Source organism: Sciurus carolinensis, chromosome 4, assembly GCF_902686445.1.
Source record: "Sciurus carolinensis chromosome 4, mSciCar1.2, whole genome shotgun sequence".
Taxonomy (NCBI): Eukaryota; Metazoa; Chordata; class Mammalia; order Rodentia; family Sciuridae; genus Sciurus; species Sciurus carolinensis.
In genome coordinates, this window is record NC_062216.1 from 117,390,710 (window position 1) to 117,403,658 (window position 12,949).

General features: G+C 38.8%; 1 protein-coding gene across 24 annotated transcripts in view; it reads right to left on the bottom strand.

Moving 5' to 3' along the window:
* The window catches only part of R3hdm2 (R3H domain containing 2), a 171,538-nt gene that overhangs the window by 21,812 nt on the left and 136,777 nt on the right, over positions 1 to 12,949 (bottom strand). For 13 of the 24 annotated variants that reach the window (XM_047551803.1, XM_047551799.1, XM_047551798.1 and 10 more), the window contains 7 exons: positions 12,464 to 12,542; positions 11,754 to 11,813; positions 11,024 to 11,164; positions 10,362 to 10,470; positions 7,522 to 7,617; positions 4,662 to 4,693; positions 4,482 to 4,535 (listed from right to left, as the gene is read on the bottom strand). In XM_047551803.1, the coding sequence (XP_047407759.1) occupies positions 4,482 to 4,535; positions 4,662 to 4,693; positions 7,522 to 7,617; positions 10,362 to 10,470; positions 11,024 to 11,164; positions 11,754 to 11,813; positions 12,464 to 12,542 (571 nt within the window). The remainder of the gene's footprint in view (positions 1 to 4,481; positions 4,536 to 4,661; positions 4,694 to 7,521; positions 7,618 to 10,361; positions 10,471 to 11,023; positions 11,165 to 11,753; positions 11,814 to 12,463; positions 12,543 to 12,949) is intronic. The other 11 variants (XM_047551807.1, XM_047551809.1, XM_047551797.1 and 8 more) reach the window with 3 other exon arrangements.

The following is a 12,949-nucleotide window of genomic DNA, read 5'->3' on the forward strand; positions in this document are numbered from 1 at the left end:
CTCTCAATAACAAAGAAGGGGTAAGGATTAAAGGGACTGGCTTTTTGTTAGTTGGTTGGTCAACTAAGACTTGATGGGAGCAGACAGAACGAGATCCAGTACAGTAACAAAGAGCACAGAGGCAAATCTAAAAGACATTGCACTGGTAGCTAATTTAAAACATTGGACCAGAGGTGGATGGGAAACCACATACATGATGCTGAGATTGGCTGTGGTCTCTTCCCCATCCCCATGGGGATCCCATACATGCAGGAAATAGTGGGGAAGAGAGAGGCAGCAGTTCCTTCTAGAAGTTCTTAAAACAAAAGAACTCCCAGAAGTATTGCTAAAAAGTCAGAGTAGCCAATGACATGGATAAATACCATAACAGATCTTCCACACAACATGTGTCTAAGCCAGCAGAGGTGCTGCTTATGGCCACCTTTCCAGGGATTGGAAGAAGAGTTTAATGGATAATCTGAAGTTGACCCAACCTGTTTTGTGGAAGTTCCATGTTCAGATCTGGGGGCATTTTGTTCTAAAGTTTTTGTTGTTGTTGTTGTTTTTTGTTTTGGATACTGGGGAATGAATCCAGGGTGCTTTACCACTGAGCTTTTTATTTACCCCAATCCTTTGTATTTTGAGACAGGGGTCTCTCTAAGTTGCTGAAGGTAGTCTCAAATTTATGATTCTCCTATCTCAGCCACCTGAGTGGTTGGGATTATAGGTGGTGCCACCACACCAGGCTTGGTTCTAGAGTTTCTAAAGGCTGAAGTCCTCAGCAAAATCAAACAATATACCCTTGGGATTCAGGGTGGCAAGGGGCAGGGAGTCAACTTTGCCTAGTTGCTTCTACATTCACATTCCTATTGCCTTGGGCAAGGCACACAAATTATTGGTTCTTACTGTTTCTTAATTAATAAGCAACTGTTTCTTAATTAATAAGCAAAGGAATTTTCTTTTCACTCTCACCCCCACCCTAATATCTACTTATCTAAGGTAACTACAAGGCAACAATTACAGATTTTGATATGTATGCTGGGGAACAATAAGGCAAAAATGACAGTAGTTTGGGTTCCCCCCTTTTTACCACTCTCCCACCAAAAATAAACAGAAAAATTCATCCTAATCACCTTAGCTGCAAAGGTACTAGGCTCAGAGTTATTTTAATAACAAAGGTATTTGGGGGTAAATATTACAGGAGACAAGGACACCTACTCCAAAGGCACTGTAGGGAAAATGGGCAAAATAAATGCTAGAGTCACTTTTTTAGTTTTTATTAGCTAAGTCAACCATGGGGAGCTAAAAATAAGCTGGCACAACTACTTAGAAATGTGCTCCTTCTCTGCTACCCCAAGTAGATGTATGTATATATTACCTCAGTTCTCTCCATATAGCTGAACAATGATTGTAAACAGGTGACTGTTTCCCTAAAAATCTTAATTCTTTCTCTTGTGATGCAAAAAGCAGAAGGGAAAACAAGAGAGAAACAAATCAGGGATTCTCCAGGAACAGACCCCCAGGTCTAAAGTGAGAGCCAATAGCTAGCTGTGTCTAAATGGACAAAGGTCTGTACACTGAGAGGACTCAATAAAATGTGTCTGAGGAGTAAGGAGATACAGCAGTGGCAGTGGATGTCATTAGACATTAAAGTCTGAATTTTTCAAGACAAACTAATGGCCTTTTCTATTTAAATCAAACACTTTACTATTAGAGGAATCCTGCCATTTATTTTCTCTTGCTATCAGAGGTGGTGAACTAACTTTAAACAAAATACATTGAGAAGCTATGGCCAAAATGGCAGAACTTCCATACTCATTCGGTTCCTTAAGGCAGTGAAGGCCAAACGCTCAAAATGTAGATTGATGATTTTCTTTTCTTTTCTTTTTTGATACTTGGAATTGAACCCAGGGGTACTTTACCACTGAGCTACATCTAAAAAAAAATTTTTTTTTTTTTTTTTTTAATTTTGAGACAGTTTCACTAAGTTGCTGAGGCTGGTCTTGAACTTTTGTAAACCCTCCTGTCTCGGCCTCCCAAGTAGCTGAGATTACAGGTGCATACCACTGCATTCAGCACTTGATGATTTTCTGGCTAACCTGAAAATCATCTGAGTTTAGTACTCAGAAAGAGATCAGTTTCTCTCTCTATAAATAAACCTGATCTCTAATTATATCTTTCATGTCACTAAAAATATAACAGGGAGAGCCATCCAGATTCAATTCTGAGCACTAGATTGGGTTATATGTACGTTAGCGAGGTGGAGGTAAAGGAGAAAGATTATTTACACTCATAGTCCTATAAAATCAGAGATGATTTAGTTTTTACAAGTAGATTTAATGCCTGTGAAAAGTCCAGTTTGTTAGGTCTGGCGAATGGGCAAGGAGGCCTGTAGAAGAGGTGGCAATAAATAGCAGTAAGTCTCACTGTGGTTTATTATTAATGGAGTAGGATCTTGCAAAGAATTGAGAAGTTGCCCTAATTATTCCAAGTGTGGATGATGGAATTTGGTGTACCAATATTTATTTCAATAACATACATTGGGACAGAAAGGTATTAAACAGTTAAGAGAAGATCAGATTCTCATTAGAGTTCTGGACTAGTCTTCAAATAGTAGTTACCCCCTTAAGAGTCCATAATGCTGCATTTTAGATGACCTAGTTCAATTGTTAAAGCTTAGTTTGAAAAGCAGAAGCTTAAAAGGAGATCTGGAGGTAAGGTCTGCATCTGCTCATCAGAGTCTTTAAGCTATTAGCTGCACAATGTGATGTAGCCTGATACTCCAAAGAAGAAGGGCATCACTCTTGGCAGTAAATCTGAATTAGAGCTCCAAAAATGATACTACTTGGAGAAGAAAGAGTATTATTTGTTAAGAGCTGGTATGGAGTAGTAAAATAAACAATGGACAAAGAATCTGCCTCAGTTTTAACACTAACAGTCATGTAAACTTGGATTAGTTCCTTAATCTCTTTGTTTTTATTTTCTTAGCTATAAACCAGCTGACCAAATCAGGATGTTGAGAGAAATGAATCAGATAAAGTATATTCTGGCAACCATAAAGCACTGTGCATTAATTCACACACAGGAATTAGTTTAAAACTCCCATTTATTATAAGTATTCTGGGATGATCAATCTACCACCCTCAAGTGTAGACTAGGGAGTAGGATTTTTTAATTCATTTATTTATTTTTTGAACTGGACTGGAGATTGAACCCAGGAACATTTTACCACTGACCTACATCTCCAGCCCTTTTCATTTATTTTCACACGGGATCTCACTGAATTGCTTACGGCTTTGCTAAGTTGCAGTAGTTAGCCTTTAACTTGTGATCCTTGTCTCAGCCTCCTGAATTGCTTGGATAATAGGCATGAGCCATCATGCCATTTTGTTTTTGTTTGTTTGTTTTTTTTTCTTCCTAATAATGTGAGGAATCTATCTTTGCTAACACCAACAATGCAAAGCCCTCTCTGCCTGGGGACCTCAGGGTAGGATAATCAAGGAAAAAAAGGGCTCAGAAAAATAGAAATCCTCCCTCCCAAGAAGTAAAAAATCTCACCATTCCAATATCTATACAGTTTGATTAGTTTTAGAAAAGACTACAGGGAAAGGACAACTAAAGTACTAGGAATGAGATCTCAGTAAACTGAGTTAGACAGTTCCTATCAAACTTAGGATTTGAAAACTGAATCCCCTTGGAAAGGGTCAGTCCTAAATCATAGTGTTAAGAACTCAGGGTCTCTCTGCTACATAATTTTTCTGTTGTTAAACTGGGGAAGAATATACTTAAAATGAGTTGGTACCAGCAGAGGGCCCTAAAGTAGGGATTCTCTTACCTCTACCCTTTGAGATGGGTCTGAGAAATTGAAGATTCTTATGATTGCTTTGTGGGAAAATGGAGAATATTAGGCAGCTTTTGTCAGCATTATGGGTAAGTAATGGACAATCATATAAAGGACATTATCTAGTTCATTCTAAGACACACATGTCCTTTAGGTCCTTTCGAGGATCATTTTACACACTGCATTATCTCAAAGGTAAAACTGTAGACAGAGAATTCCCTGTATATTTATATACATGTATATATTATTTTTTCCTAAAGATACAAAATATCCCTTGTGCTCGATCAGGGATAAGTTTTCCATATCTTTCCACAGACTCAGAAAAGGTAGCCAGAAGACACCCATTCTTTTACCTTACTATAAATATATGCTTGAAAATGCCCAATTCCAGCAAATGTTTGGGAGGGAGCAGTGCCTATCCCAGACACACCTATTTGGTTTCCTTCCCTATTCAGGACTCAAAATGAAATCAGCACAATAAAAATCAAGTCACTGAGCAGGAGCCAATTTTTTTTAAAAGGGTAAAAATATCCAGTGTTGCAAAAACCACAAGTTTATTCCACAAGCGGCCATGCATGGAGCAAACCCACTCAGCTGAAAAGACTGTAGCAAAACAAAATAAAACTAAAAGTAAGAAGAGATATAGATCACACAGAGGTACCTAAAAATCTGCCTTCTCTTGTGAGAGTTAGAAGAAAAGGCTTCTTTGGAGAGTCTGTTGGTTAACATAAACAAACAAACAAACAAAAAAACAACAAAAATAAAAGCATCATTATAGGATTATATTAACCTCACTGACAAAGCTCAATGAAAAGCAGGGAACATGCTAAGTGGTACTAACCTGATGTCATTTAGATATCCGTTCTGGCCAGTCTAGGTGAAGGGGAGAAAACGGAAAATAACTTATAAGAAAACAGCATGGCATAACCGAAAAGGATGTCCATGATGCTATGAATACCCAAGGTCCTCAAACCAAAGCTCACCCCACCAACAGGGAGAGAGGGAGCAGGGACAGAATGACCCATTCACAATACCCAATCTGACTTCTCACCTTTAATGGTAAAGAACAGTTGGTACTTTTAGCTTTCCCACAGAATGTTTAAAAAGAAGACTGATAAAGGGAGGAGGTTGAAAAGGAGAAAATGTAAAGTTATTAACCTATCATTTCCTTTTAGTTCTAAATTTATTGCTCTAGGAGTAAGCTAAGCATAATAATTGATGGGCTTGATCCTAAAGGGTGTGTTCAAAGGAAGGGAAAAGGGAGGCATGAGAAATAAATTTCATTTTTGGAATTAACCTCAATGGCTATTCCCTTTTAGTCCTCTACACTTGCCTAATGAAAGACAATGTGACCTGAGATCCAAGAAGGGTGGGCTATTAGGGAAGTAGGTACTTTAAAAAAATGTGAAAATTAAGTCTGAAATGTTCCCATTGGGGATTATTTTCTGACAAAGTCACTGAGCTGAGTGAAGTGAACATCACACTGGATTCCCAAGCCTTATAAAAAGGTACTAAGAATATCCAGTTGCTTAGCAGAGTGGGCTCTATGCAGAGCAGAGCCTACATTGAACAGCTGTCCCAATACACAGCTAAGGCTCCAGAGAAAGCTGCAGCAATAGCATTTCCATCCAAACACCCTTCCTGCCACTTTCCTTTCTTTTTGGCCTACCTCCTGTCTCTATACCCTCAACCTGCCCCTTACCAAACCTACAATTCTACCCTTAATCATTCTCTCTGGCCAGGGTTCTCTCCATATGGAATATTTGGAGGATGGTGGGCTTTAGCCATTTTTCCTCATCTAGACCTTCTGAGATTCCTAAGGCCTCTACCACAAGAGCTACGAAGGGCTGAAACCAAAGTGATATATCCCAAGGATTTAACAAAGAATACATATATTAGTAGAGGCTTGAGAGGCTAGAAATCAGGAGAAAAAAAGGAGAGAAGAACTAACTTTGCCTTTGTTATGGCTCTAGGTAGATACATTCCATTGATGCTGATAACTAACCCCCATCCCTACTATAAGCTGCTTGTGCTTCCAGAACCTCTGTGGCTTTGCTAAGGACTGTCATTTTCCATGTGTCAGTGAAGTACAGGAGTGTGTCAGTCAGCCAGCTAAGCTATGCTGTCACTGGGGTTTCTTAATCTGAAAAGCCGAGTTTTACATTAGGAGTTAAGAACATGGACTCTGGACTCAGACTGCTGAATCCAAACACCTGCTCTTTTGCTAACTCTGACATGACTTTAGGTGGTTATTTAACTTGTAAGTGCCTCATCTCATTCATAAAATGGGGAATAATGTAACCTACTTCATAGGCCTGGTGTGAGATTACATGAGTTCATCTACCCAGAGTATAAGAACAATGCCTGAAAGATAGTAAGTGCTATAAAATTGTTTGCTATTATTATCCACCAACCTGCTCTATCCACAATTTAGAGTCATCACTGGTCACAACTGTGTACAAATGACATCTCTCCTCTCATTCCACCCAATTTATTTGCAGGTAAAAGCAGAGAACCTTCTTTGGGATACGGTGGGATAATTTGGAGGATGGACTTTACTGACTCAGAATAGGTTATAAAACAGTAGGTAAGAAGATTCCTTTTCCTTGGACTTTAGGCCAGAACACTTGTGATGTATCAGTCCCCACGGAGGATCCTTAGAAGCACTTGGCTCTCCTGAGATAATGGAACCAGTACATAGAGGAATTCAGATTTTAGTTATAGACAATATTTTTATGAATGAGGTGATGATGAAAAGATACATATACATAGAAAAAAATTTTTGGCCTGGCTGAGAGAGGAGAGAGTGGGGGAATGGGAGAAGAGTGTTCATATAAGTATACAGATTAGCTTTTGTTGCTAATCTGACTGTGAGATGCTGCTGCTATTAGAACTTTACATTTCTGGAGATTTGGTCATATCTTGACTACTCGTGCCCTTTCCTGTGTTTCTGCTATATTTCTTTTCAACTGGTAGGCAATGGCAACAGATATGGGGATACCAAGTCTATTAGATATGGCCCACAATTCTTTAAGAATAAAAAGTTGTCTAAATTGATTAATGCTGCCTTTTGAACCATAAAGTCAGTCCTGTTCTAGGAAGCAAGGTAAGAAAATATAGGAAGAAGGAGACTTCCCATTCAGGTAGCAACTGAAGGGAACAGGGGTACCCTCTGTGCATGTAGAATGTGGAGTTTAGAGAGGATGGATGCCAGAACAGAGCTCTAACAATCACCAACATATCCTAGAAACAAGGCTAGTCAAACAAGATGAATGTAGAGCCTGTATGGACACCAAGTCTTCTACTTAGAAGCAAAGATGCCTAAAATGAATAGTGGGAATCTAAGAGGGTAAATGGGAGGAGGGTTTGACAGGCAAGATTCAGGGCTCTTCCATCAGTCCTGCCAAAACCATTTCTATTTTCAATCTATTCGTATTTACCAAATTCAGCCACTCCAAGTTTCAGTTCTCTTTGTACACCACACAGAACATATTAAAAATAATACAAGTAAAACCTGTAGCTTCCCAATAAGCCATATTTAATTTTAGAGGTCAAATCTGGGACTGGCTGATGTTGGTTTTAAAAAAAAGAGAAACAAACCCAAAAAATCCAACAACATTTATGGAGGGTTATTCCATTCACAGTTCCAAAGATTAAGAGCTAAAAGCTATGGGCTGACAACTCTCAGAAGCTACACTTACCTCTCGGGCAAATATTCTCTCTCGGACCCTTTGATATTCCTCCTCTCTCTCTTCTATTGACTTGCTCCTCCTTCCATCCTGCAATGGAACTCTGATCTAGATCGATGAGCAGAATTAAGCTAGTTAAGTTCTCCTCGTACTGCAAGCTCACTGCACACCAGCAAGGAAGAGAAACCGGGAAAGTTTACAGTTGCCATCAAAAAAATGGAAAAAAAAAAAAAAAAAAAAGAAATAAAATTTCCAGTCCTGGACAGGTTTCACTGGGTACATCTGACCATGCAGTTTGGGAGATCAGGTTTTCTGGATGGTAAAGGCCTCTTCTCCCCACTCCCCCCAGGATATCAAGAACAGCTATTTATAAGAATTAGGGTTGCTTCCCTGTAGTAATCAGGTACTGTCCAGTCAGTAAGGATCAAGAAAACAGCCCTGGGAAAATAAACAACATTGCTTTAGAGGGATAGAAGGGATAGAAGCAAGGGATAGAAGGAAGTTAGAGAGGGAAAAGAAACAGGTGTTTCGCAGAGCTGAATGTAGAGGAAGAGGTTCACAGATCTAGCACCTGACGTTATCCCTTTAGTCACTAGTGCTGTGATCTGAAGACCCAAGTCACAAACAGCTCTGAAAAGAGGCCTTGGAAATAAAATCCCAAGGGTGAAGCTAAACTCAAAGCCTAAGCAGTTTTTCTCATCTTAATTACAGCAACCAAAAGGCAGCAAGGAGAGAGAGAAATTACAGAAATAGAGAATAAGAAAAAGAACAAAGTAACACAGAAGAGAAAAGGAGAACAGAATACAAAGAAGGATGGGCAGAGAAAGGAAAAGGTAAATGAGGTACTATGAGGGGAGAGGACAGACAGGGAAAAGAAGGAAATGGAGGATAGAGAACTTTGTTCTCTGACAAATGCAGTGAAGTGACTAGCAGGGATATCTAGGCAGATCACCTCTGGCTAGCTACCACCTAACTCCCCATCACTGTCTTTTCCTCTCCTGACCTGCCTCTTGTGAATATTGTCCCGGGGAGGGTGTAGCAGAGGACCCTTTTCCATACTGCTCAGAAAGGCAAGGATCTCTGAGAGAAAATTCATCAAAATGAACATCACCAGGCTATAGATCATTCAATTTAGAGGCTTTGAAAACTGCAGATGAAGCAACAAGGAGTCTGCTACTCTAGGCTGATGCTACTGATTTTCACCAGTCTCTACAGGTAGCCACAACTTCAGGAATCTTTACTTTGACTAGATTCAGTTCTCACTTCTCACTATCCTTAATACCCTATATACTGCTAACTCTCATTTTACAATTTCTATTCCAAGAAGACACAGGACCTCAAGGAGCTATATTATCCCCAATTCCTAGCACTGGTAAATCAATGGCAGAGTAGAAAGAGCATAATAGGCTGGGAGGGGTCAGGCAGAATCTCAGCTCTGTCACCTTCTAGTAATGTGATGTTAGGCAATTAAATTATCTCTCAGCCTCAGTTTTTTTATCTGTAAAAAGTGGGGCCGATAACCCAGATACATTTGGTTGTGAAGAGAATTAAAAGAAATAATGCATGTAACATTTAGAACAGAGCCTAGTTCAGGGAAAACACTTAATATAACAGCAATGCTATGTTTATTATTAATATCACAGAGAGAAAGTATACAGAGTCTACCCTATTATGGATCAAGCCTGAAGCTAAGAGATAAAAAGTTCACAGTAGGGACAGATTCTACTCTGCCCCAATTTGCCTCTAGGACTGAATAATTCCTGATCCACAGAAAAAGGGTTTTGGGAAAATGGACAGAAGGGCATCAGGATGGAAAGGCTCTTTCTTGTATTTTAAAATTCAGTTTTTCTTTTTGTATGTTTCTTTGTTTCAATCAGACCCAGCGTGTTTGTCCACATTAGATAATGACACTTTACTCAAAAGGTCTCTATTTAAGCAGCAAGCAAGAAAGGTCCTGGTCTCAAGGCCATACAATATTCCAAGAAAACTAATTTTGACTCTAGATATTATTATAGTTATCATTAATTAGCAAGACTCATATTGTCTCTAACCAACCACACTTTCCAATTCTAACCTTCTTTGGAGGCTAAGCAGAAGCAGGCTGGATCAAAATCCTCTAGTTAGGTAGGGAAACCTGCAAACTATTTCTATTTGAAGGGTACACCACACACAGGTCAAGGCAGCAGCCAGGACTATAAATGAAAGGTTGGGACAGACTGTTCATTTGTTATTCTCCTAGAAGTGAATCACAAAGGGGATCCTGCCTGAGGTTCCCAGCAGCAAAAGTCAATTTAACTCACTCACCTTGGTGGAAGGAGTTGGGAAAAGATTAAGGAGTTTGCAGAAAGGGATCAGACACACCTTTATAATCAGTTAAATTAGACCACAACTTTGCCAGTTCAAGGCTAGCCCTGAGCTAGGATAAGAGTGGAAGTGGGATAAAATAGCTTTTAGTGATTTCTGAAGAAATCCCTAGTTATAAAAGAAATTAAAAAAAAAAAAAAAAAGGAATGAAACCAACAGCTGGATCACAGCTGAGGCAGGGAGGGACCTTGCTTTGTCTAAAGTGACATGGAGTTAGAAGTCAGTGGCAGACCCAAGGAGTTCTAGACCAAATGAGATCATCCAGCAAACCTCAGCACCATGTCTCTCCAGGACTAAGAGGGTGGCATCCAGCTCAATAAATGCAGTCAGTCCTTCCTCAACATTAAGCCAAAGTCAGCTTAGCATATAGCTCAATACATATTTCCATTCTAAGATATTTTGAGTTTTCTCCATCCCACAAACTTCTCCCTTCCCAGTTTCTCTTACTGCAGGCTTTCTCTATAGGCCCACCCTTTTCCATTGTTCACCTGGTTATCATCTCGGTCCATACTGGCATCATCTCTCTTGAGAATAAATCTCTGTTGAAATTCTGCATTCTTCTCATCCTTTATATGTTCTGAGAACCTCTGTTCAGGGCTGTGATTTGGAAAGAATTGTTAAATATGGGAGGAAAAACCCATTTTTTAGAAAGAAGACCTCCTAGGTATAGCTCTTCTAAATTCCACAATCCCGATAGGGAATTTTTGAAGTCATACATCCAAAGGGTCAAATAAGTAAATGTTTTACTGAATTCCTCTTTTTTTTTTTAAATATTGAAGGACGTTTATTTTATTTTATTATTTATATATGGTGCTGAGAATTGAACCCAGTGCCTCACACATGCCAGGCAAGTGCTCTACCACACAGCCACAAACCCAACTCCTCCTCTGTTCTTTATACACCTATAATTTCTCTTCTTCCAAAGTTGTATGGTCCTATCAAAGAAGGTGAAGAAAAGCTAGGGCCGATCTTCACAAAATATCAGTGCCTTTAAAATTAGTCTCTAAGGCTTTGTAAAAAGGAACTGATGATATAACCTCCCATTCCCTCAACCCCCCACAGAAGAGTCATCTTGATCCTATACCTTCCTCTTTTTACCCTAGCAGTTTATCCCAGGAAACTCTACCCACTTCACAGTTTTCTCCCTTACATTCTTGTGTTGCTGGTTTTGTTGATGATGACAGCTTTCCCAGTTTGATCAACATTGTGGTCCATACCAAAATAGGCAGCTACCCGGTGTAATAGCATCCGGTGATATGAGGTCATCTGAGGGAACTTCTTGAACTGGTTACTGAAGGGAAACCCAGGGGGAAAAATGAAATAAGATAAGTAATAACAAAAATAGCCAACTGTAATTTTTCTTACCAGTGTCTAAAGAAGAACACTTCTTAGAAGAAACAGACATAAAGATGATACATATTTACTCAGTGGGAACCAAAAAGATTTCTTTCAGAGTTCTGTAGATTATTTGATCTACTATCCCAAGGCTACTTCATAAGGCCTTGGTCCCACCCACTTGGATGAAGTCTGACAAAGGAAAAAGGGAAACTTAAGAATAGTAAGCAAGCACAAGGCCCTGGGTTCAATCCCCAGCACCCAAAAAAAAAAAAAAAAAATAGTAAAATCCAGGACAGGGCTTAGTTGCTGAAAAAGATATTAATTCTTTTTCAACCTATGTCTATGCAACAACTTAAAAATCTCTCTGTTTTCACACATATATTTTTAATCCATTCTGATTGTTTCTCCTTAATTCCTTTTGTTCCCCAGTAATTACTTTAAAATTCTCACTTTACTGGAAAGTTGAAAGAGAAAATTGTATCTAAATTTCTTTCCAGTGCCCCCTCCCACCTCTAAGTGTATATTTCACATAAGTAACTTACTTGTTGTCATTAATGAATTCCAGAATCTCCTGTTCTAATTTTAGCAGCATCATTCTGTCCCTGTTTAAAAAAGATTAAAACAAAACACAGCTCTCCCACAGACACTGAAAGCAGGGATTGAAAATAACTTGTTCACTACAGAAGCTAAAGGGAGGGATATATCCAAACTCCAATAATGGACTGTAATGCAGAGGCTGCTGAGTCTCACTAGCCTGTACTTTGATATTTTGAAAGAGAAAACACAATTATACAGTTTTTAGACCCCTCCTAATCATATGCTTTGCGATCTATATCAGTAATCTAATTGTTAACAACATATTCATATAAACCCATACTTTATACTTATGAATCTAACTATTCTAGGTCCTATCTGGTTATTCCTAGGCTTTTAAAGCAATGATGATTTAGTTTATGTACAAATCAATTATCTTTTTCTTCTATGCTTTTTAATCACTGTGCTCTCAAGTCTTCACATTTCTTTGTCTCTGCATTCTTTTTCCACAGAATTTTTTTCAACTCTTCCAAAAGCCGAAAGTTCAATGTGAGGGTATTCTGAATCCCTCACAGAAAATAAAACTATACTTGAGAAACACTTGGGGAGGGGATGGACATCCTAGATTCATAATGAAAAAATTCTGGGAAGCTGCTTGGTCTCTTGGAATCTTGCTGCCTTGTATTCCCTTTCCCTCTTACACCAATCGTGTTATTACCTTGGATTCTTTTTCAGTGTATTTACAAGAAATTCATGTAGGTCTATCCCAGTGGAGTCTGTATATTCTTGGCTGGAGTCTAGAAGCACAATATCAAAAGAAATTTAAAATACATGAAATTGCCTTGTATGGTATCTAATCCCAAGTAAAAGCCTGATTGAGAAGATAAGAATAGGAAAACAGAATCAAACTTCAGGGTTTCAGTATAAAATCCAGAATGACCTTGATTGCTAGTCCTCCCAAAGTCCCCCACACAAAAGGAAGAATCTGGGCCATAGTGTTGCATTAATATTATACTAAAATGCCACTTATCATTGCTGAATGGTAAGTGTATTTATTGAATGTTCTGATCAAAATAAAGTAGATTTTATTCTAGCTATAGCACATAAATTCCAGATAAGGGCAGTAGAGACTGAATTTTCTAGACCCTAAATACAAATATGCCCAAATATCAACGACTTGTAATCCTAAGGTTGCCTTTTATGG